This window comes from Perna viridis, chromosome 8, assembly GCF_037379345.1.
Source record: "Perna viridis isolate PV_CMFRI_1.1 ecotype Kerala chromosome 8, ASM3737934v1, whole genome shotgun sequence".
NCBI classification, from domain to species: domain Eukaryota; kingdom Metazoa; phylum Mollusca; class Bivalvia; order Mytilida; family Mytilidae; genus Perna; species Perna viridis.
This window is the reverse complement of record NC_142452.1, coordinates 27,417,035-27,441,790: the sequence shown is the minus strand read 5'-3', so window position 1 is coordinate 27,441,790 and position 24,756 is coordinate 27,417,035. Positions and strand designations below refer to the sequence as shown.

Here is a 24,756-nt window from a genome sequence, read left to right as displayed (position 1 = left end):
TTATCGAATTAAAAATCTGAAAGTATTTCAAGATTACATGAGCGAGAACTTCCGGTTGAAGGGGCGGAAAATTCAAAATCCACATCTGTAAAGACTGTATTTTTTTCCTTTGCATGAATTATATTCATAATTTGTGATTTAATTAACCACTCACTACAACTAATACTCAATCCCGCACACCAAAATCACAATAATAATCGTGTTACTACTGTCTGACTCTGAGTACTGTCACTTTCACTAGTATTGCTATAGGTAATGAAACTCATAATACAAAGCCTGTTTTTAAAATTTAGTCGGCTATAATAACCTGTGATGATGTTGTCAAATTACTGGGGATCAATATAGACTATCAACTGAATTTCAATCAACAAATAAAAATATGTTGTAAAGCCTCACAGCAACGCACTCATTCAAGTCACTGATGCAGTGTGCTTAAGCACATTGGCTGCTACCTCTCCTAATTAAATAATATGGGGTAGGCATTGCCTAAAATGGCGAGCACCATGAGCTCTACAATACATGTACGTACGTACATCCACATGTTTCCCAAAGTTTTTATAAACATAAACATAACATTCACTTCTTTAAATAAGTAAAACAAATTAGGAAAAGACTTGAAAACTATCAGAAAACATGAATCTATTTTTACTGAAATGTAATCTTAACCTATATATTTTTTATTTGTTTGATGGAAGGAAATGATGAATTTTCTCCGTAAGGACTGTAACTTTTTGTTACTTCCGGGACATGACTTTTTTTCGTTAGTATATTGGGGAACCTTACGGGAAATTTAGAAAGTACTCGTAATAATGGTAGAGTTAACACTGCTTTGCGGCGCTCGCTAAAATTACCATATTTCAAACTTTTATTCTTTTGAACTTAACTTTTGCCTTTTGGCATAGCATTTTGGCACTGAAAGTAATATTTCTAAATTGTAAAAAAAAAATACATGAGGGAGCCTTGCGAGTTATGCATGAGAGTACATATGATGAACGATCAAGCTAAGGTACCATTGCTTAATCAAACTGCCTACACCATGGTTGAAGTTTACACGATCTTGTTGTTTGTAATAACTCAAATTATAATTTTAAATATTCAAATATTGTAGATATATCAATTTAGAAACATTATAAAATCTTGGGATGGAAAGAACTGTAAATGCATGGCATGTGCTGACTCCATCTAAGTCATTTCAATATATATATATATACATGTATATATATATATATCATTTAATGTTCCATTAATGCCATGCTTGCCTTTTCTTTCAGTTCCATAAAATGATTTGGAATTAACAAGATGCTTACCACTAGAAGTAGATTCAGAGGTACATATATTATATAATTAAGCTGATTATGTTGATATATACAGGTATCAAATGGGGTAATATAGGTACATGTACATTGTACACGTATGTTGAAAATTAGTCTGAACAAATGTTTTTGGTCAATGGAACATGTATGGCAATGAATTGGTGATTGGATATTAGAATCAATTTAGAAATGGATCTTGTCTTGTGATTAGGCCAAATAAATAATATTACACCTTTTAAAAAAGGCCTACACATAGGAAAGTTAGGATATCTTTAAATGACTATTTTTTTGTAACCTATGAGTCTATGCCTATGGGATAAACATTTCTGACTTGAACAATGATTATTGAATAATGATAAAAAAAAACAACACTAAAGGGTTTACCATTTTTAGCTGAAAAAGTAGATTGGTATGGTAAATTGGAAACACACATTTTTTTTTAATTTAAACAAATATGATATTGTTGTTTTCTGTTTTATTTGCATAATTTTTACATACATATACATTTGTACCTGTTGTGATATACAGATTAAGCTTAGAACGGAAATGTCATTAATAAAGATTAAACAATGCCCATTCTCAAAATTGTAACAACCATTGCTATACACATGTACAAAATGTACATGTATATACTTTTACTTGTATGTACAAGTGTACATGAACTGTAATATGAATAGAATTTCACATGTATTTTACTTTCAGTTCTTAGTGAAATAGCTCAACAGAATGAAGATGAAAGTGTATCAGAAGAAAAGAGAGAAAAAAGAAGAAAGAAAGTGATAAAAGAATTATTTGAAACAGAGAAAACGTACCTGAATCATTTAGAATTAGTTAATAAGGTGCTTATTGCATGAATTCCAGTCATGACAGAATTCACTGGACTTTGACTATCTGACATGTTAGATTAAGTCCTTTTTTTGTTTGTCTAAATTTTCAGACATTTTAATTGGAAAAATGCACAATTAGACTAGTTTTCCATTAACCTGTACAAAACAACTTTCTCTAATTCTACTTCTGGTTCGTTTGGTTCATTTTCTAAGACAAACCACTTGGCACAATTCTGTGGTTCTATTGGAATGAACCATTTAATGGAAAGCATGTTAGGTTTCCAACTGACTAACTGACAAAAACCATTTCACTGGAGCTGTTGATATCCATCTATATTCAAGAATGCCATAATGGTCAAAAGCAAATTTGAGTTCATACTCCATCACAATGACTTACTTATAATACAGCATATACCAATTAAAAACCATCAACTTTCTGCTTTCATATTAATACTATTTTGATTAGTTTCTAACTCTGCATTGATACATCAGACCTTTTGGTTTCATTGAGATATGTTTCAACTGACTTGCTGAAAAGTGTATCCCTTATGATTTTTTGGATGATGTTATTTGATGCCACAATCTGAAGCAACTTCTTGTTCATCACATCAGTATATTTTTCACATTGGTCTTGAACCTGGTGAATTATAGTATAAAAGAATAATGAATCAATGAACAATAGACATGTTTAAAAGGTAAAAAGGAACTAAATACAAAAAGATATGAATAAAACAAAGATATTGAAAAATATGAGCCCAAATTTTTGGCCTTATGGCCTTCGTCAGGCAAAAAGTATTGGGAAGAAAAACTGTCAATCCCTACCACAGAGACAAGGTACCCTTTAAAAAAAAACATACTGATGTGATGAGCAAGCAGTTGCTTCAGATTTGGGAACAGGTGCATATTGTAATTAATTAACTTTTTTCATTTTTAATTCCAGCATTTTGACTTTCCATTGAGATTTAACTGCTTGATCCCGGACAATGTCCATAGTAAGATATTTGGTAACATTGAACAGATATGGGAGGTAAACAAGACATTACTGGAGTACATGGAACAGACTACTGTTGGCCAGGCCTTCCATTATCTAGGACCATTTCTCAAGCTTTACTCAACCTATGCGAACAACCATGAAAATGCATTAACAGCCCTTCAGGTAATTTTTTTTTGTACAGCACATTTAGTAAAAATTAGTCCTATACCTGAGCCTTCTTTTTTTTTTCGGGGGGGGGGGGGGGTGGAAATTCGTTGACATAGTCCATACGGCTTACTTACCCATAAAGTAATTTGAGTTAGGACTTTGAATTTAAGGGTATAAAAAGTTGAAATAAAAATAGTGCATAGATAATGAAAGTGTGTCTTCATAGAATTTTACCTACATTAAAAAAATGAAATTCTTGAGTAATTGACTTTTTCATATTGTCATGGGATTTTTTATGCTGTTTATACTTGAAAATCCCTCATTCAATCAACTATTAACTTGACACAATTATTTGTTGTGATCATGATCTAATGGTCTGTATACTTTTTGGAGAAAATTATATTTTTTTAGTTTCTGAGTTATAGGACTTTTTCATATTTTGTATAGGATTTTTTCACATATTGCACTGTAGCTTTGAGAACAAAAATTCTTGTATTTCTATTCAAAACATCTCATTATAAGAAGTCTATCATGGTACAAAAATCCCTGTACTGTAAGGGTAAACTTATGTGATATAAAAATTCTATTTCCTTCCATCATGGGGATGGGCATATCATGCACGCATGGTAATTTTTTTGTATTTTATTTCTTTCTATAGGAATGGTCACAAAAGAGTACAGATTTTAAAGATTTCATTCAGCGACAAGAAGATCGGCCTGATGTTCAGGGTCTAAAATTGAATGCTTTACTCATAACACCAGTGCAGAGAATCCCTAGGTATCAAATTGAACTGTTTTTTTTTTCAATAGGGATGGTTTTCATCCACTACTTTAGCAGATATCCACTTTTCCAAATCAAGATTTTACAAATTTAATTTTTTTTGTTTTTTATTGCATATTAATGTCAATTTTGCTAGTTTCTTCTTTAATACCTGCTGTTCTAATATAAAATTATCCTGACTCAATAAGTCAGGCGATTCTCATGTTCTTTCATTCTAACACAAGTTCATCTGTCAAGCTTTTGGTTTGTGCATGACTACTATAGAATTTTTCATTCAATTCTTTTCTAACTTAAGCAGAATGTTGTAAGCCATGAAATACAGATCAAGTTTAATAGCTATGTATTGCAGATATATAATTTATAATGGTGTCGCTGTCATTTATACAAATCTTGTAATTTATTGAATGGATCTTTATGAAATTTAAGCACAATGTCCCATTAATACCATATAATCATTAGAAGGCAAGTTTTATTCAATTTTGAGAGTTGTGCCCCAGCTGTTTAAGAACTGGAGTTGTGCCCCAGCTGGACTACAAAAGAAATTTCATGACTTGCTCTTAAATGAACAAATTGGCATCTAAATGTTTATTGAGCAACTTTGAAGAGATTTTTATTTTGGTTTTTCTTTTCTTGAGGTACAAATTATTGCTAGAAGATCTACTAGAGTGTACCTCTGAAGAACATCATGATTATTATCAAATAAAAGGTATGTAAAGCATCACTGTGTCCTCTCCTTACCAAGGGTGTTATATATTTTCTTGTTCATAAGCTTTCTGTTTTGTTTATCCACCACAAAGCTGATCCTCCATATCAAAGTATAACATTTGATAATTGAATGTTCATCGGCATGTACAAGCGTTAACAGTAGCACAGCTCACTATTGCTTCATGTCCACAATGTGCAACCAGTCAGTGCTATTACATGCCAAAATGAAACATCATAAATGAAACATTTAATTCTTATAATTACATTTGATATGTTACTTTTATTTTATTCTTATTTAATTTTATACATTCAAAAAAATTGTGGCAAAACACAGGGATCAAAAAAAGTAGTCCTTAAAGGCTTTAATTGTTGGTGTGGCGTACATAAATAGCTAGATAAGTTTATCGACTCATGAAATATCATTTATAAAGTTAATTATCTAATGAGAGTAGCATTTTAATGATATGCTCAGTAAATACAATTATTAAAAATGTAAATTGAACTGACATTTCCTCAATTGAAAGAGTCAAATGTACTGGTCTAAATGACTCTCTAAATTCAAGGATTTTATAATTAAGACACATTTTAAGGTGATAGTATTATATAGTTACTGTAAAAGCAGAAATTTTCTTTGGAGATTTAATTTCGTTTATTTTGTGGGTAGAAAAAATCCATGAAAATAAGTCCCCATGAAAATGTATCTCCAAATATATATTTCAATTTTAAATAAAAGATTATTCTGAATTCAAATGCACTTACATGTATATAAAATAAAAAAATCTTAAATATTCCCTCAAAACATGCTGCTGTAATTTTCTTCACCTATGTGTGCGGTAGAGCATGCAATACACAATAATGGGAGTGCCAAGCTGTCCTCGAGCCCATTGTCATTTAATTAGCAGATGATAAAAGATGATTTACAAAGGTGAAAACAATTCTCACTAATCCTTTAATCCACTTGATTAACTGTTTACAGATGGATGTCAAAACTTTAATAAATGAGTTTGGCATATTCAAAATATTGTTTTCATTAACTGTGACGGTGCTGATGTCATTGTTTAGTGAAACTCTTGATTTGCACATTTACAGAAACAGAAGGAAACCTAGGTATTTGAGATGAAATGAATAAACATTGTATTATTTTAATTGATAAATGGCTATCGAAAACATGGTATCAGCAAACAATACTTAATTCAAAAGATTCTCCTATATACCTTGCCAAGAGGGAGTGGGAACTGTCCAGTTTATAAGGAAGAACACGACAGATCCAAGAGCTTGAATCAGAAGTACATTCCCATTAAAAAATATTAATCGAGAATCCACGAAATCAAGTTTCAGAGACAAAATCACAAAATTTTATCCCCACAAAAGTAAATGATGATGCAGTATCTAAATACATGTAACTTGTTGATAACTTGCACACTTGCTGATACAACAAGTTTTAAAACAAAGTATATCATTACATCTCTTACTTTATATATCAGATTTGAATTAGAACCTCATGTAGGTAATACAATCAATGCCTAGATGTGCAAAATAAAAAAAAGTTAGTTTCCTTCAGAAAAAAGTGTTAAAAAAATGTTAATTTTTAAACATATTTCAATTACAAAATAGGGAGATAGGTATATCATGTTAAGTGCTAGATAGAAAGAATAAATGTATTTTTTTGCAGAGTCAGCACTCCAGACAGGAGAGATAGCCAGTCATATAAATGAACACATGAAACAACATGAGAACTTCCAGAAGATGTTAAGTATACAGAAAAGTTTCGATAGATCAGCACCTAAAATATTGGCACCTGGTAGAGAATTCATTAGAGAAGGTGTTTTAAAAAAGGTATTAGTACTGCTTTTAGAAGACTCAGTATTGTATTATAAGCAGACATCTATCAAAATGTCTTGAATATTTTCCGTAAGTTGGCAGTTATTTGCAATACTGAGAAGGTACTTTAAATAGTGGGTGCGAATTTTCTTGGTTTCGGGAAAATATATCAGTGAGTGGATTCTTGAATTCATTCTTCTGACAACTCTATCAAACAAAGAATGGGAAATTTCCTGTTCTTTGGAAACCAAATTTCCTGTTTGCCGAACCCATGAAAACAATGAAAATTGGTGCCCAACAAACAATAGTACTTTTACAATAGATTAATGTAAGTGATCAGGAAAGATTTAGGTAGTAGTAAAAGTATATCTTAATATTAATACCTTTGATTCAATAGAAATGATCCTAATGGTAGGAATGGATATTTTCAAGGTGGTTAAATTTAGTTTATTAACATGCAAGTTTTAGTGAGCATGTTGATTTCTAAAGGAGTATATTCACATTTTATGTGCTACACTTCTCACAATTAGGCTTCAGGAACAGGTTTATGTTGCTACAAGATTGAAGTAATCAATACAAGAGTTTTATGGTCATCATCATTAATTCTTGATGTGTATTCTGGGGCACCATGAGAATCAATTTGCTCAATGTGTCATTGCTTTTTGTTCTTCTTTCTTCAACCCCAGATTTGACTTTTTATGAGCAACTCAGTGGGTTTCTAGAAAAGCTTATCTTCAATTTCTTTTAAAACTTTTTAGAACTAACCCCATTCAAAAATTAATGACGTGCTGTTGTGTCTATGATATGTCAAAATTACCATTTCTTTGCAATTTTCAATGATTTCTTGAACAAGTGGTCGGTTTCTTATTTGTTTTTTTTGCCCATCTGAAAAATCAATATTGGTCACATGTTTCTGTCAAACTAAATATTTTGTCAAAAACTGACTTGATACGATAGACGTGGTACATGGTACATATCAAAATATGTCACCAAATTTAGTGTTGTTCAACAATTTGATCTAATTTACACATTTCATGTGCATTCTGCACATCAGTTTCCATGTTAAAAATGATTGTAAAAAAACGTTTTGTTTGCAAAGTAAGCAAACATTTTACCAAAAATTATTTTATATCCATAGTGATTTGACTAACTTTCTTTTCAGAGCCCAATTTGATATTAACTGAATATACCACTTTAATCATAAATGAGTTGAGAATATTAGAAAAATGAATTGGAAAGAGTGAATAACCAATATATGAACATGAGTGCTGAAGAGTGCCTAGATTTAACAAGTATATGGAACTTGTTTCAGGCACGAGTAAAATCTTAATGCGTTCTTTGCACGAGTGATTATATTTTGGTTATTCACGAGAACCAATTGATTATCCTATTTATTGTATAGATTTCCTCCATTATTTGTTGCTATTTTCAACATAATTTGTAAATTTTATGTACAGCGAATTGATATTTGTGTAGTGATGTTTTGGGAGTCCGAGAGTGAAGTTACCAAATATATTTCACAGTGTGAATTATTGAAATTTATTACATTGGGAACATTCAATAATAATACTGCTATCTATGTAATAAATACATATAGTTAAACTAAATTTGTTTGACGGGAAATCTATTTCTTCTAATAAGTTTGTTGAAACAAGGGAGGTAAACTTCTAGAAATCACTGCCTGTTGGTTACAGTGAACAGTGAAGAAAGGTAAGCTTCCTTCAGTCAAGACGATCATTCTACCTAACGAAATATTTAAATCCTTCAAACCTTTATTTAGTTATCATTTCAAATGGGTGGATTACTTTGGTCAAAACTTACCATGTTCAAGCTAATTTATTCTGTGTATGATTTTTCATCAAGGTATCTCGTAGAGGTGGTAGGTCACATGACCGGATGTTCTTCTTGTTTTCTGACATGATGATTTACGGGAAACCAAAGTTTTTAGACAGTGGCAGTAACTCATATTCCTGTTGTTGTGTGTTACCCCTGAAACATTGCCAAGTGGAGAAAGTATTTGGAAACACAAGAAATCATACTGATACAGGAGGAATGTTTTCTGTAAGTTAGTACTACATACAAGGTTCTCAATAAGTGCCGGCAACCGGCAATTTCACTGTCTACTTTGACATTGGCGCCTGCTATTTTGTTGCAAAAAAAAATTTAATTGAAAATAAAATGTTAGGTTATTTCATGTTTTTTACATAAAAAAAATGCATCAGAAACCTTTGATCGTGGTGTTTATGGTAATGCAGATTAGTTTCCATGATAACTTAATTTTGTTTTGTCATGATCAGCAGTACGAATAAACAAACTTTAATCGTGGTTAATTCAGCGCTTTTGTAATGGACGTGGTCCTTTTTTTTTCAGTACTGATTCCGTATCATGGATTCAGTATGTGGAAAGTTTTAGAATCAATTCAGAGCTCGGTTCGGGTCTGAGGGCCCTCAATGGTGCCACCTACTATAAAACTTATTGAGAACCCTGACATACTGTGAAACCTGTCTGAACCCAACCCTGAATGGAATGAGAACCTGTCTTTACTCAACATTTACATATCATTATCAATACATTTCGAATCTGTCTCAACTAAACAGATCTATCAGTTGAATCTGGGTTCAATTTAGACTGGTTTCACTGTAGCCTTTGGTACTGCAGCAGTTATATTGTATGTTGATAATTGCATGTAGTATTTTCATTGCTGTTTTGAACTACTGAAAACATACTAATTTTTCACTATTTTTGCTGTGAACAGAAAACCCTGCCCAAAAAATACTATCCGTTAATTTAATTTCAAACACTATATAATGCCAAAAAAAATTTTTCGAACCCAGGAAATAGATTCCCACCAATATGTTCACATGAGAGAATCTGCCAAAAAATTTTCTAAAATATGTTTACAGTATATGGCTTGCTTATTTTTTCCTTTAGTACATTTTATTCATCCAAACCTTAAATTTGATTACTTGGAGCCATCAGGTTTGTAACCCTTTAATTGAAAAAAAAAACCATTTATAATCTTATGCATATTCATTGATGCCAATGCCAAAGGTTATCTTTTCTACATCTTTTTTTTAAGTTAAAGTGATGGAGCTGTCTAAAAAAAAACTTTATCCAGTCTTTAAATCATTACTTTGTTGATATTCATTTTATGATAAAAAAATGATGAGTGCTATTATAATCACTGCTTTTGCTTGATAACATAAAAAGTTATATTGTACATTTTTTCACCATACTCTTTGACCAGAATGTATAAACATTTAGACCTTCAATTGTAACTTTTAGCATTCAGTTCTTAAATGCATATATATATTGCAAAAGTTAGGAAATTATAATTAAAAAGAGTGACTGTTCATAAAATACGATGATGCAAAGTTTCAGTGAATTTATGCATGTATTTTTAGATTGCATGTAAAGATGAAAGTCTATTGCTGATGTCACATGACCCACAGAATGTTAACCAGTGGGTTGAAAGCATAGACATGGCCATCAAGTATGCTAACTTAGTATTCAAATATTAATTCTTGTTATTTTAATATAGATGGATATTATCGCTCATTCAACTTGATTTCATGTAAGTTTGGTCTTTCCTCCACCAATACATTAGGAATGCAAGGTTTCCTTTTCAAATGAGACGTTCCTTTTTTAACCAAAATTTAAAAAAAAAAATGAGGCAGGTTTGAACCAAAGTCGAGATCATTTTCTATGCTATATTGTCAGTATTTTTTAATAGATTATTTGTATTTTTTGGTGTAAATGGGTACTTTATCTGTTGTTTTGGAGAATATTTAAATTATTACAGGACAGCTGTGTACAGGAATTTTTTTCTTTTTTGTTTTACTGAATAAATGATTGATAAATGCAATGCATTCAAGTTAAGGTTGATAAATCTACATGTACATGTAAATTACAATGTAGTAAAGAAATCTTAAATATAATAAATAAAACATTCTTTATTTGTGGGTCAACCAATAACCATATCATCTATCACTTATGATGAAATCCCAAGAAAACTCCATCTTGCAACTCATGTGTTTCTAATATGCGGTAGATACTGTTGAGAAATTATTGGTATTATTACTAAATTTGTCATCATTTTTTATTGAATAACAATAGTGTATTTGAAATCTTTTGCAAAAATCTTGGATGTAAATTACCTATACCAAGTTAATGTGAATTGCAGCTTCTAAACATATATATGTCATGTATTTTATGTATATTTTCTCATATTTCTTACATTAATTTTTTTCTTATAGGAAACTAAATAACAACAGATCAACTTTAAGGAAACCCAGCAGTAACAAGTTACCAATGAGAGGGAAATCACTATGGAGACAGAAAAAACAAGAGAAAATGGAGGATAAAAAGGTACACAGTTTACTCATAAACAAATATTGTAAACATGTTTCTTTTATTTATGTTTTTGTGGCTTCTGTATAATGAACATATCTGCTGATATTGTAAAAGTTTTAGTTAAATATTTTATAGTATAAAAAGTCATTTCCTTGGGTACAAATTATCATGCTAAATCTTAGAGAGAAAATTAGAACACCTAAAAAATAAGATGTTTGCAATATTGTGTTTGTAATTAATTGTCTTAAATTTTAATTGGATTGAGCAAATACAATAAGGCATTGTAGGGAAAAAAATTATAAAGGTACTCATGAAGAGTTGGATTCAGTGTATTGGTAAATGTGACAGATACTAGTGGAATTACCTCTCAACCAACCAATAACCAATAAAAAAGAATAAACTTCATTTACAAAAGAAATAACAGATTAAAACATTAATTTCCTCTTTGGACACAATGTTTTTTTTCTAGAACTTCGATCCAAATATTTCCACATGTCAGTGGTTATCAGTCTGTTAACAGAAAACAAACATATTTTGTTTTTCAGTCTGTTAAAAGAAAACAAACATATTTTGTTTTTCAGTCTGTTAAAAGAAAACAAACATATTTTGTTTTGGCCTTATTTGAATTTGTTTATAATAGGCTCCTTTCAGTGTCCTTATGAATCAATTGTTTAAATATCATATTCAATTCTTTATTGGTACAAACTAAATATAGATATTTACAATAATGCTGAATTATATGTTAACAATTATACTATCACTTGTCAATTCTAATCTTGGAAGCATAAAAGTACTTGAATAACAAAGCTCTTGAAAGAAATTTCCACAGGAAGTAGTTGTGCAAGCTGAAAAACATATGATATTGTTTTCTATTAATTTTTCATCAGTTTTCATACCTCCTGATCAGTGTAGGGGAAAATATTCCTGGTCTCCAGAGAGATTGGAATTCTCAGAAGCTGATTGGTTAAAGTACAAAGGGCAATTGGTTGTTCACCTGTACTAACTGGGGCATTATAGACAATTTCGGCCATGACACAAATGCCAAGTTACACCTAATTTTTTGTTTTTAGAAACACAATCTACAAATTTAGCTTGTTAATTATGATATTCACATCTCTATAAATTTCATAATCAACTCGCTATTAATGTAGATTCTATATTTCTTAGTTGAGCATACTTTTTACATGATAATATAAAATGAAATTCATCTTCCAAGAACATAGTGCAGTGTCTGTGTTATTTCTACCAATACCAAAACACTAATATAATAACTTGGTAAGTGATATGGTTTTTGGTTATATTTCAGATCAAAGCTAAGCTACAGCCAGTGAAGGAGGATTCTATATCTACTCCAACATGTGATGAGTCCCCTTGTCTGCCTGATGGATTATCTCCCTTTAAAAAGACATTTCCTGATATCTCAAACTGTTTGTCCCCTGTCAGGAAGAGGAAACTGGAAAATGAACCTAATAGTACACCTCATGCTCCCCCAAGACAGAGGAAGAAGGGTGTGACAAGTGTGTCAGATACCCATGAAAATTCTCCAGGACCTAGGAAAAGGGGTATTGAAAGTATGATAGAGACATATACTAGTTCACCCGTCCCAAAGCGGTTGACAAGGAGACCAATATCTGTGTCTTCTGAATACAGTCAGGTTTGTTATTGATCATGTAAAGCAATCTGTATTTGTAGACGGATAATACAATTGAATGCAAGATGTAATAGAAGTCTGTGTACTTGTACAACACAAAGATAAAAGAACCAAAGATTATTGAATGTCTATGATTTCTAGCTTATTGGACAAAAGCATTCCCATTTTTAGCAATGTGAGATTTCTTAATCTCACACATGAAGCCACATTCTTATCCTAAGGGGTTTGAGCTCTGAGTGTTATTAGATTCTCACTATCTTTATGAATATGAGATATTGAAAAATATTTTCTCTTTATAATAAAGTTAAAAGGTTTCAGTACATGTACTTGCATGTCAATGACCAGATCACAGTATGTCACTGCTTAATGTAAATTCTGTTATTCAAGGTACACAAATTAAGGTTAATGTTCATGTTTTAAGTGTCAGTCTCTGTAAGAGTCAGGCAGAGGGTGAAACATGGTTTAAAAAAAAAACACCATTTAGAAAGTATAATTTGACTATTTGCACCATCAGAATCAAGGAAAAAAGTTCGTATCATTTTGGTGAAAGAGTTGAAATCTCATTGAAAATAAAACATTTCAAGGGCAGATAACTCTCAAAAATCTCATTTTTCTAACATTCTGTTCAACAATTTCTTACAAATCCAGTGATGCAGAGATTGAATAGTGATATTTTTAAATAGAGAAATCATTCTTTGATGAAATAGTAAATTATCAGATTGGTGGGGGTTTGACATGCATGTTTCTGATTTTTCCCATTTTGCCTGATTCGTACAGAGACTTACCTAAACTGCTCAGTACTAACATAGTCAGACTTTAGATATTGCAAATAATGTGTGTGTATTGAACATGCTGAAAATGTGATGACTGACCTACATGTACATATGTATTAATTATACATTATGTAATAGATTAACCTTATCATAAATTGGGATATTTTTGGTATCAGGAAAATTTTGGTAGTTTTCTGTCAAAATGGGTGCTTCCTATTTTGTTGGTTATTGGGCATTCAGGTGTTTAATTTTATTGGATCTCAGGCATTCAGGTATATTTATTTGAGTCTCTGACATTCAGGTGTTAATTTTGTGGGTTCACAGGCATTCAGGTGTTTAATTTATAATCTGCATTTAGTTAAGTGTAGTAGGGCTGTACTGCACGAAGAATTTAGATAAATCATGATTTTGTGAATGGTGAAATATGATCAGTTCAATTCTGACAGTTTCTCTAAGTAACAAATCAATCATACTGACCTATATGTAAAGGAAAAATCTTGGTTATTAGATGCTTATTGAAGATTCAATCCACTTTTCCCCTGAATTAGACTGTAGATATGTATTTAAAAAAAAAGATGTTGATCTTAATTTTATTATAGGCGTTTGTACAAGAAGATTTTTTGTGCGTTTCTTTTTTGCAAATATTTTACTAAACTAAAAAAAAATGTTTGTATAAATTTGAATAGTGGCAAAAGACACAAATAATAAAATACAACCAAGATTACCCAGTTTCGAAATAATCAAAATGTCTTGCTCTGCTGCAGTAAAATTGGTTACTTATATCTCTCCAGAATTCTGAAGTATTTGAAGACTCGAGAGATTGGAATGTGACACAGAGCCAATCAGCTGATTTCACTGAAAACACTTTCCTTCAAGTTACAATGGATGACATAGATGTGGCAGACTTCTCCAAAAATTCATTCTGTGAACAAAAACCTTCAGAGGAAAAATACACTAGTGTTTACTATACAAATAGTTACAATAAGCAAAGATCTCAGACTTGCTCAAGACAACCTTTTACTAAGTAAGTATTTTACTATAGGAAATAGAACGAAATGCAAAACACGAATCAGTGTATAATCTAAATACAACATACTTAATACTTTCAAAGATCAAGTATGAATACTTTTAAATAATTTCTGACAGGCCCCAACAACAAATGTAATAAAGTCCATGGTAACAGAAAGATGACATTTCATCAAAATAAAGCTAAAAAGTAATATTACAACACAAAGACTTAATGTTTATGACTGTGGACAGGAATGTGAAATCTGCAGTGGAGTTTTACAATAATATGTCCATTTATAAACACCACCAGGTGGTATGACACCTAACAAACTGATTTAGAATTTTTTAATTTTTTTTATTGCTGAAATGCAGTCAGAAAACGTAGAAAACACTTATGAGACAACTAGTTGTGCAAAACACTGTGCAAAGAGTGACAATTTTATACTGGATTGTATTAGAAACACATTTTAAAAATAGTAGGAAAATTTCTCACTAATTGGAATGATTGAGAAAATATTTGTCACACAGATCTCTGCTGCCACTGGACAGATTGATTTCAATTGTGGAATGTTGCTTTAAATAGATGAGGCATACATTATAAGTGTTTATGGTTGTTGTCAGATATTAACTTCTTGTTTCTTAGGATTGCCATACAAATTAAGTGGCAGTATACTTATCACAACTTTGTGTTCAAGTTCATGTTATTTTTCATATATTTATATTTTAACAGATTACTAAATCAGGGAAGAAACTTTACCAAGCGATGCCAAAGTGCAGTTCATAGTGTAGGAACAAGAATTAATGAAACCAAACAGAATTGTTCTATACAGTAAAGTACTGAAAATACTTTAACATAAACATAAATGCAAGTGCTATAAGTTCATGGTTGTCTTTCAATGGTTAGGTTGTGTTTGGCCTTTTTGTCTTGTGATATTCAAATTAGAGAAAACTCAAGATGTTAAAATGTTATAAGAAATTATGTTGTGTATTAAAGGTCAGCTTATTGTTAATACATTGTATTAATCACTCCAAAATATCATGATTTTTGTTCTTTAATAGAAATAAAAAGAAGTGCAATTTTGAAGTTGTTCTCTTATGTTTTAGTGTGATATTATATTCAGCTTATACTGTGTGAATACATTATAATGTCGTTTCTAAGTAAATGTTTACTTTTATAAAAGTACATGTACTTTTTTATTAAGAAAAAAAAAGATTGATCTTGATAGTGTCATTTTCAAGTGTAAAATCTGGACCCCCTTAAAGATCAATTAATAGAAATGCATTGCGATTGTTAATTTATTATATGTTCATTGAACAACCTTTCTATACAATTCTCAGGATTTACATACATGTACACCAGGGCATTACAGAGAAGGGTTTCCAAGCCAGAAAATTGTAAAAATAGGAATTTCCTGGGTATCATTTGTTTATTTTTGACCCCAAAATAAAAAAAAAATGCTATTTATAGCTGGTTACCTGAACATTTTATATGTAGATCCTTAGATAACTATTTGTTATATATCATCTTTCAAGAAAACTTCTTAAGATTACCAGTAATTTTTATCAGTGTTTTAATTTTCTTATGGAATGTTTCTTTAGTAATGTCTTTTTTAACCAACAAAGAATGTTTCACCCAAAAGCCCTCTTCAGTCTCTTTTCCAGCTGTTTCATTATAAGCCTTCTTCAGGCTCTTCTCTAGGTGTTTCACCCATAAGTCTTCTTCAGTGTCTTCTCCAGCTATTTCACCCATAAGCTTCTTCAGTCCCTTCTCCAGCTGTTTCACTATAATCTTCTTCAGTCCCTTCTCCAGCTGTTTCACTATAAGCCTTCTTCAGTCTTCTCCAGCTGTTTCACCCATAAGCCTTCTTCAGTCTCTTCTCCAGCTGTTTCTCTGCATCTTTTAGTCGCATGTCAATTGAGATGAATAGAGAATAACATATAGCTGGAGGGGAGTTGGAAGAAGGCCTTCCACAGAAACATTTTTTCAAGGTTGAAAAAGACAATTTTTCAATTTTGAATCTAGTACTGCATGCATTTATAATTTAAACAATGCTAGAATTGTGTATGCATATATATTCAAGTGTTACCAGTGTTTCACAATTATTATTGTTGGTCAAAATTTTAAGAAATTATTTTGTAATTAGCATTGCAAAATGTCAACAAATATGTAACCACTAACATGAAGCAATTGTATGGCAATGTTGGTTATGATTATTTGTTTTTAACTTCAGAATTTAATCATTAATATTGGTCTATACATATTTTTAGGGTTTTGTTATATGTTTTTAACTTTATTGTCATTTCAAGGGACCTGTTCTTTTTTAAAAAGCATGTATCATCAGCTTTACTGTGTAAATAACAGCATAATCCTTTTCTAGAAATAATTTCTTGGAGCACAGAGATAGAAATAGACATGGCTTTATTATTTAAATTATTGTACAGTGTACATGAAGTTGTAAATGGAAGATTATACTGTAAGTAATGACATGAGATAAGATGTTTAATAATATCATCTAACCTTAACATGTGGATCAGCAGCTGCTTTCAGTAGTTGTAGGAGTAATGACTGCTACATGTGTGTTTTATCATGTAGCTTTTAGATGACACATTTCAAGCCAAATGAAATTATACGTCTATTTCCTGTTACATGTTAGAAAATAAATGAGTCAGTAGGTCAGAATTTTATTTTAATGTATTGACTTATTTTTTCCCAAAATTCAAAGAAAACAACTTCAAAAACATCTTATTAACCACCCGGACTGAAACAGAAAAATGACTACAGTTTGTAAAACATCAGGTTGTTTGGTGGTACTTTTTGCTGTTGTTTAACTAGGAAATAAGTTACTTGGGGGGTAAGGCATGAGTCGGTCGGGTAACAGGAAACAGAGATATAATATTATATGGCCTTGTGTATCTATTAAAGTAAAGGGCATAAATGTTGGCCTAATGTAAACACTTGTAATTGTCTCTTTAATTTGTTAACATTCATCAATAATAGAAGTGAGTTATACTTGTATATTTGCATTTTCTATGACCATCAATGAAAAACAATTTTGTTTTTAATCTGTTAGTCATTTGATAGCAAAATAACATGTACTAACTTATTTTAAGACTTTTATTGTGCTGGAATTTGATTTGTTAACAGTGTCTAGAAATTCAAAAAAAACTTTGCTCTTTATACCCCATTTATTATCAGATACCAGTGTATTTTCTTTTATTACTGATCTATCATCACTTTGATGGATTCAATATTTTTTGTTGAAAGGAAGCAACCTTATGGTTTTATTTCTTTTTCAATTTTCTTTTTTTGTGTTCCCAAGTACATGTAATTTGATATTTAAGGATGTTCACTGCTCATGTTCAGCCATTTTTCACAGATTTTCAGATTCCTCTTGCTTTTTCCATTTCATATCATTAAATTTGTTTGTGTAGTGATCCCCCCCCCACTTCTCTTTACATGGTTTCATCAAACTTACCTTAAAATGCTATATAAGAAGTTTTTTTTATTTTTTCTGGGTTTTTAGAAGTTAACTTTTGAAGACAAAATCTATGGAAAAGCTGGAGAAATCCTTTTCCCACACAAATTTCAAATGCTTATATCTAAAGAATGTGTCGGTCGGGTAACAGGAAACAGAGGTATAATATTATATGGCCTTGTGTATCTATTAAAGTAAAGGGCATAAATGTTGGCCTAATGTAAACACTTGTACCTTAAAATGCTATTTAAGAAGTTTTTTTATTTTTTCTGGGTTTTTAGAAGTTAACTTTTGAAGACAAAATCTATGGAAAATCTGGAGAAATCCTTTTCCCACACAAATTTCAAATGCTTATATCTAAAGAACTAGAACACTGACCAATCATTTTTGTTCATCTTATATTGTTCTATCGTGAAAGATCTTAAAATATTTCACAATCCTTTGAATCATTGTTATTTTTAGACAGAGCAGAGAACATCCCTAACAAACATATTTGTAATTATTGGCTACAGCACAGATCTAAGAAATCACATGCATTCATAAAAAAAAAGCCTATGTTAACAGTGATATGCCAACTATTTAAAATATATGTAGTTTTTTCATGTAATATTTTTTCTTTAACCTTGTTTTAACCTTGATTACTACTATATAAAATTTTATTAAAATGTAAGTACTGCCAGTAGATATCTTGTAAAGTACTGCAATGTTACCGAAACATTGAATGTTTACCTGGTTGGAAAGAATTGTACTAACATACGCCTTATTCACCGTGCAATACTCACATGTAACATATTGGATATAAGTGTACAATTCAATTTTTATATTATACAGATTTTATTAGAAATAAATATCTTATTTTGTTAATTACTGTTTGTTTACTGGTTAAGAGACTGTATGGTTAGGTATGTTTACAATCTTATTGACATTAGACCTATCAATCGTTCCATTCAGTCACTGCGTGTAGGATCTAACACTACATTCTTTCTTTTTACCCCCGTGATGTGTTGTGAGTGGACATGGAAATGCTGGGCGTCCTTCTGTTCGTGTTTTCCACACTTTTTTTTGTAATACTCCTACAAAATAAGTTTGTTTTTGGTATGTAGCCTTATTATGAAGAGTTAAAGATTAAGTTTGACTTTGGTTATGGTTAAATGATTTTTACGGAAGTCACCACCCTTGGACTTGGAAAATTTCAGTGAATTTACAGTTTTCCACACTTATTTTTGTAATGCTTTTACCAATTGATTTTATCTTTTGTATGTAGTTTTACCATGAGAAGTAACAGATTAAATTCAACCATAGTTATGGTTGAATGATTTTTACATAAGTTACAGCCCTTAGACTTAGAAAATTTCAGTGAATTTACAGTTTTCCACACTTATTTTTGTAATGCTTTTACCAACTGATTTTATCTTTTGTATGTAGTTTTACCATGAGAAGTAACAGATTAAATTCAACCATAGTTATGGTTGAATGATTTTTACATAAGTTACAGCCCTTAGACTTAGAAAATTTCAGTGAATTTACAGTTTTCCACACTTATTTTTGTAATGCTTTTACCAACTGATTTTATCTTTTGTATGTAGTTTTACCATGAGAAGTAACAGATTAAATTCAACCATAGTTATGGTTGAATGATTTTTACATAAGTTACAGCCCTGAGACTTAGAAAATTTCAGTGAATTTAAAGTTTTCCACACTTTTTTTTATGTGGGGGAACATTGGAACGCTGTTCTTTTATCTGGTTACCTTTCTCATCAGCAAATCAGATTTAGTCTTTCATAATTTTGAAAGCATTATTCAAAGGGAAAACCTAAGGATTCTGAAAAAGTCATCTGAACAGAAAGTAGAATGAAGTGTTGTTAGATCCTACATACAGTGACTGAATGAAACATTAAATAGATCTAATTTTAATTAGATTGCTATGTTAAAGTACATTCTTCGCGGTGTCTTTCTTTAAAAAAAATACAATCAGATTAATAATTTTAGAGTTAAAGTACTTGAATGAACACCTAAAAAGGTGATAGGTGTATCATTTAAGTACAGCTCTGCCTAAAAACCAGACAGAGGCCTATATTGGATGATTTTTACATTAATATTGCAAATCCTTCTGCAGGCCCCTTAGAAATTCTATTAGGAAATATAAGTGCAAATAAGAGTAAATAAAAGTAAAGTTGCCCACTGGAGATATTAAAACTTTAAATTCAGTTAAAATCGCTTTATTTAGCACATTTTCAAGGCTTTCAACTGGTACATTATTTCCTATGAAATCTACAACTGTTTACTGCTGCCAAGTTGTTGCCCTATAACCCACACTTTGAAAATACATATTCCTTGTACATGCTACATTAATATGCATAGCTTATTGTTCAGAGCCAGATTAAGGAGAACTATATACAATAAAATGCATGATTATTTTGCCTGCATTACTGGTTAATATGTTACTTGAAATGATTAATTGAACCTAGCAGGAGCCACTGAATAAAGAAAGCCAATCAGCAATGCAAGGAAACACCACTTATATTTATTTCTTTTGTCAGAGTAAAGATTTAAGCTAAATATCCTTTTTTAAAATAATAGATGAAATGAACTGAAAATTATACATTTTGCAAGTAGAATCTACGCATGTGAAAATGAAGATTTTCCTAATTTGCAGTTTTGATTTTATAGAACTTGACATTTTCTCCCCAAAAAAGAAAAAAATGATGCCGTCTAGTAAGTAAAAAAATGATGAAGTATTGTTTAAATTCTACTTAAAAAAAGCAGAAATGTTGCAGTTTATTGATCATTTCTTGTAACAAATAATTTAGAAAGTTACTTTATTCAGATTTTTTATTTTACTTTAACTGGAAAGAAGTGGTGCATTTCTCCTGTTATTCAGTATATTATGTAAACATTGTGGCATAAGTATAAGTTATTGATAGAATTGTCTAGATCAAAAGGTAAAAAAATCCTCGAATTTGGTGCCTTTCAAAATGTGACGAGAACTCATATAGAGCCTCGACTTACTCGGAATGTTTCTATATTTATCCCTATTAAGAGACTGCAGTTAGCTACATGAAGCGTAGATGAGAATCGTTTGTGTTTGTTTATTTGTTTTATTCCGGAAGGAACATCTTGCTAGTGGACATGAAACATGTACAAATGAAATGTTTGAAGACGACTATGCCGCTCTTACGGCATGTAGAGCACAATTCGCGCTCCAGTCAAACTGGTTCCCTTCACCAATTGCTGGTCTCTACAGTTACCTGGTAAGTTAAGGGGTTCAAGGGAAATTGATACGAATTTTTTATGAATGATGATGATTGGGATTTTTTACGGTCTTGACTATCCTTGCGGATCACGCACGACCGCTGTTTATGAATCTTCATTTACTTCCATTTATATTTAAAACAATAATACTAAATCTTCAGCCCCACAAAAAATGATATTGTGAAACAACAGTAAACCCAAGAAATATCAAATGATCTCTAGGGACGCTAACCATACAAAAAATACCGTGAAGAATGTGAAGCCTACTTCCTTAGTCCGGTATCGGAATCTAAATAAAATAATGGGGTTGCAAGGTCGAAGAAATTCGGATTAAGCTTACTAGTGTTGATTAGAGGAAGGTTAAAATTACGCTTCAAAGGAAATTCAGCCATCGTCAATCCATGTACATCTGCGTTGACAAGTCTACGAAATGACAATAATTTCGACCATAACAGATGAGTAATAAATAATGAAATAATCTATTCATTGGAGCATATAAAAGCAAAAGTTACTTGTACATGTAGTATCCAGTTTGACAAAGAGTTACTTTATAAATCCCAAGCTTTCATCGATACCTATTGTCCTGGGGTATATATATACACACACACACACACACACACACACACACACACACCTAGGTGAACTGTCCCGTACAACCATACCGCCCTAGATTAATCCTACGAGAAGGAATTTTTCAGACCTCACTCTCTCTCTCTCTCTCTCATATATATATATTTAAGGGGTGTTCCCTTGATATGATGCACTAGGAAATACAATAACAATATTCATCATGCATTTAATTATTCTACAAATACGAAAATAATTACAACAGGTGATAGAACAAGGATATTTTTGACTATCTATATAATTCGTAAGGTAAACTTTATCGACTTACCACATCTTCATGTTCGTTTTTCCTACCTATTCACATCTGATAGAGAGTGTGGACTGGGAGGATGGGAATACGGGGGTTAGGGGGTGGAAATCGATAGTTGAAGGGGTGGGGAACGGTGATGGAGGGGACGGAGAACGGTGGTTGAAGGGGCGGCGAACACGAAGTGAAACATATGGGATTCGGGGATTATGGTTTGGAACAATAATTCGGGGGTAAAATGAAAGGGGTCGCGAAGCGGTGGTCAGGAGGGTGGAAGGCGGTGGTCTAGAGGAGGGTAGTGGGAATTATGACACTCCCTGTCCACCCCCATGATAGGACAAGGATGTTTTTGACTATCCATATAATTCGTAATGTAATCTTTATTGACTTATCATTTAATTGTGTTTGTTTTCCCCACCTATTCACATTTTTAAGCGAAAAATGGTTCCTATTCCAGCGGCACGCCCATTCCCCTTCTAAATATAGGAAGTGCCCGGGGCCTCTAACCATCGTCTACATGTATTTCGAGATAGAATAGGATTGCACATTTCTTTGTTTATGTAGTACCCTCAATTCCATTTTCTATGGGATAGATGCGGTGATGACAGTCACGAAACCGTTTATTATTGAGTAATAAAATAGTTTCCGATGTCTAGTATGCTTCAAATGAAAGAGGTGCACCCAAAAAATGCAGTAAAATCACCCATCATAATTTACTCTTAATTTTGATATACTTTTTAAAGGTTTGGAATGGCTATGTTGGCTTTTGGCAGAATGGGCTAATATTGGAGACCATGGTAAACTTCGCCGCATACGCAAAACATAGGCGATACATCAGTGTAGTTACGTCATCTCAACGTCAACTGAAGTCTTTACTAGAGGCTTATGGTCCATATCCATCATTCGATGATATCGGCTGGTTTGGCTTGAGTTACAGTAGAATATATGAAGTCTTAGGTATACGAAAGTTCTTGGACACGTCAAAAGATATTTTTATTTGGGTTTGGAAGACTGGATGGGACCACGAAGGACACTGTGGTGGAGGGTTTTGGTTCGATAACGAATTCAGGAGCAAACAAACTATCACTAATTTAATATATTTTCAATTAGCGGGTAGACTTTTTCGACTCACGAAGGACCCATACTATCTTGAAAGATTGAACTTAATTTATCATTACATTTCGATGAATAAGTTGGTGAATGAGACTACTTATTTGATAAATGACGGGGCTACAAGTAACTGTGGACCGAATCAATACTACGGACCATCCTATTTGTCGGGCACAATGATTGGAGGGCTAGTAGAAATGTATAAAGTGTTGAGGAAGAGATCGCTGCTTGATTTAGCTGTGAAAATTGCGGATGCCATAATTGCTTACAGCACGTCAAAAACGGGTATCTTCACCGAGTACTGCGAACCTAATTGTAATAGAGACCAAATTGTTTTTAAAGGAATATTTGTACGGAATCTCAGGTACTTGTTGGACTCCTTAGAATATCTAAATCCGGAGTTGTACCAACAATACAAAGTCTGGCTTGATTTCAATGTAAATGCCACGAAAAAGAACACTGTATGCGATAAACAGCCAATAATTGAATGCAAAATGACATTTCGAGACGGCCCTCCGTATTATAATACTTCAGGTCCACTTTTTGGACCAGACTGGAGTGGCCCATTCACGTTCGGTGCCCCAGAACAACAAACTGCAGCGTTTGATCTTTTTGTAGCCGCAATAAAACCCAAGACCAAGTGTTCTGGAGTTAATTGTAACTTTGATCCGCATTTCCCTTCACCACATCCCCTCACATGCGTAGACCAACCGTGTCCTCTTGGGGAGGAATGTTGTGAATATAATTCGGTTCCGTTTATTTCATACTCCTGCTGCTCACGTGATCAAAGTTGTAGCAAACATGGTATTTGTATATGATAACAATATACCTTGTTAAACTGAATTAAATCTGAGGTGTTTTGTACATTTTTCATAATAAATCTTCAGGTATGTAATCCACTTATTATCATTCCACTGGGATGGTTGTAGAAATTTTCAAGTGGGGTGTAGAGGGCATTGAATCATTAAGTTTTAACCGTATATCGTCGAGAAAAGAACAAAACCCCAAACGACATGTTGCTTCATATGTTGGTGTTTTATATTAAAACAAATCAAATAAGCTTTATTTAGATTCAGCAACATAAGCTCTTAATGAGCCTTTACAACCGACATTAAGTGAAAGATATATACTGTGACAGAGAAAGCATACACAAAATAATGGACAGTAAATGAAATGAAACATAGACAGCATAAAATGAAACGTGGTCTGACAGTTATACATATGATAAAAACACATAAAGCAGTTATACAGAAATAGATCTAGTAAGCAAAATAATTATGTTAAGCAGGCAAGTATCAAAGTATCAAACAAAAACAGCAGCGAGACTATAAGCAAATGAAGCAAAACACACAAACAAAAATACGTCAACAAAATTCAAAGGCACACAAGTAATATGGTTTTAGGCACACCGATCTAGCCATTGATTAACAATTAAATCAGATTCAGCAGACAGGAACACTTTTCCTCCTTCCTTCGTGAAATCGTGGATTTAAATTGATAAAAATTAGAGCACTGTTCGAGTTCCTCCGACAGAGATTTCAAGAGGACTGGAGCAGCATACCTAAATGATTGCTTCCCATACCTTGTTAAAAAGTGTTTCATTCTCCTAAATTCGATTAGAATTGATATTTTAAGCAAAAGTAATATATGTATTTTTGAGTTGTCAACGCCG

General features: G+C 31.9%; 2 protein-coding genes across 2 annotated transcripts; both read left to right on the top strand.

Moving 5' to 3' along the window:
* Positions 1 to 20: 20 nt before the first annotated feature.
* On the top strand, positions 21 to 18,712 carry LOC148610057 (rho guanine nucleotide exchange factor 39-like). The gene is made up of 13 exons (XM_088542016.1): positions 21 to 87; positions 1,272 to 1,327; positions 2,016 to 2,152; positions 3,081 to 3,296; positions 3,940 to 4,058; positions 4,697 to 4,767; positions 6,439 to 6,602; positions 8,451 to 8,648; positions 9,992 to 10,080; positions 10,844 to 10,955; positions 12,247 to 12,594; positions 14,156 to 14,388; positions 15,103 to 18,712. Exons 2-13 carry the CDS (start codon positions 1,300 to 1,302, stop codon positions 15,203 to 15,205), a joined length of 1,818 nt encoding a protein of 605 aa, XP_088398142.1. The 5' UTR covers positions 21 to 87; positions 1,272 to 1,299; the 3' UTR covers positions 15,206 to 18,712.
* A 2,082-nt stretch (positions 18,713 to 20,794) lies between these two features.
* On the top strand, positions 20,795 to 23,979 carry LOC148610056 (uncharacterized). Its single transcript, XM_088542013.1, has 2 exons — positions 20,795 to 21,099; positions 22,718 to 23,979. Exons 1-2 carry the CDS (start codon positions 20,917 to 20,919, stop codon positions 23,900 to 23,902), a joined length of 1,368 nt encoding a protein of 455 aa, XP_088398139.1. The 5' UTR covers positions 20,795 to 20,916; the 3' UTR covers positions 23,903 to 23,979.
* The last annotated feature ends 777 nt before the right edge of the window (positions 23,980 to 24,756 follow it).

What these genes read in the sequence shown, in the direction of transcription:
- LOC148610057 (XM_088542016.1), top strand. Translation starts at nt 1,300, where the DNA reads ATGCTTACCACTAGAAGTAGATTCAGAG. An exon ending in CCAGTGCAGAGAATCCCTAG is followed by an intron (nt 4,059 to 4,696) that starts GTATCAAATTGA and finishes TCTTTTCTTGAG; the next exon opens with GTACAAATTATTGCTAGAAG. An exon ending in TCAAGACAACCTTTTACTAA is followed by an intron (nt 14,389 to 15,102) that starts GTAAGTATTTTA and finishes ATATTTTAACAG; the next exon opens with ATTACTAAATCAGGGAAGAA.
- LOC148610056 (XM_088542013.1), top strand. Translation starts at nt 20,917, where the DNA reads ATGAGAATCGTTTGTGTTTGTTTATTTGTTTTATTCCGGAAGGAACAT. An exon ending in CTGGTCTCTACAGTTACCTG is followed by an intron (nt 21,100 to 22,717) that starts GTAAGTTAAGGG and finishes TACTTTTTAAAG; the next exon opens with GTTTGGAATGGCTATGTTGG.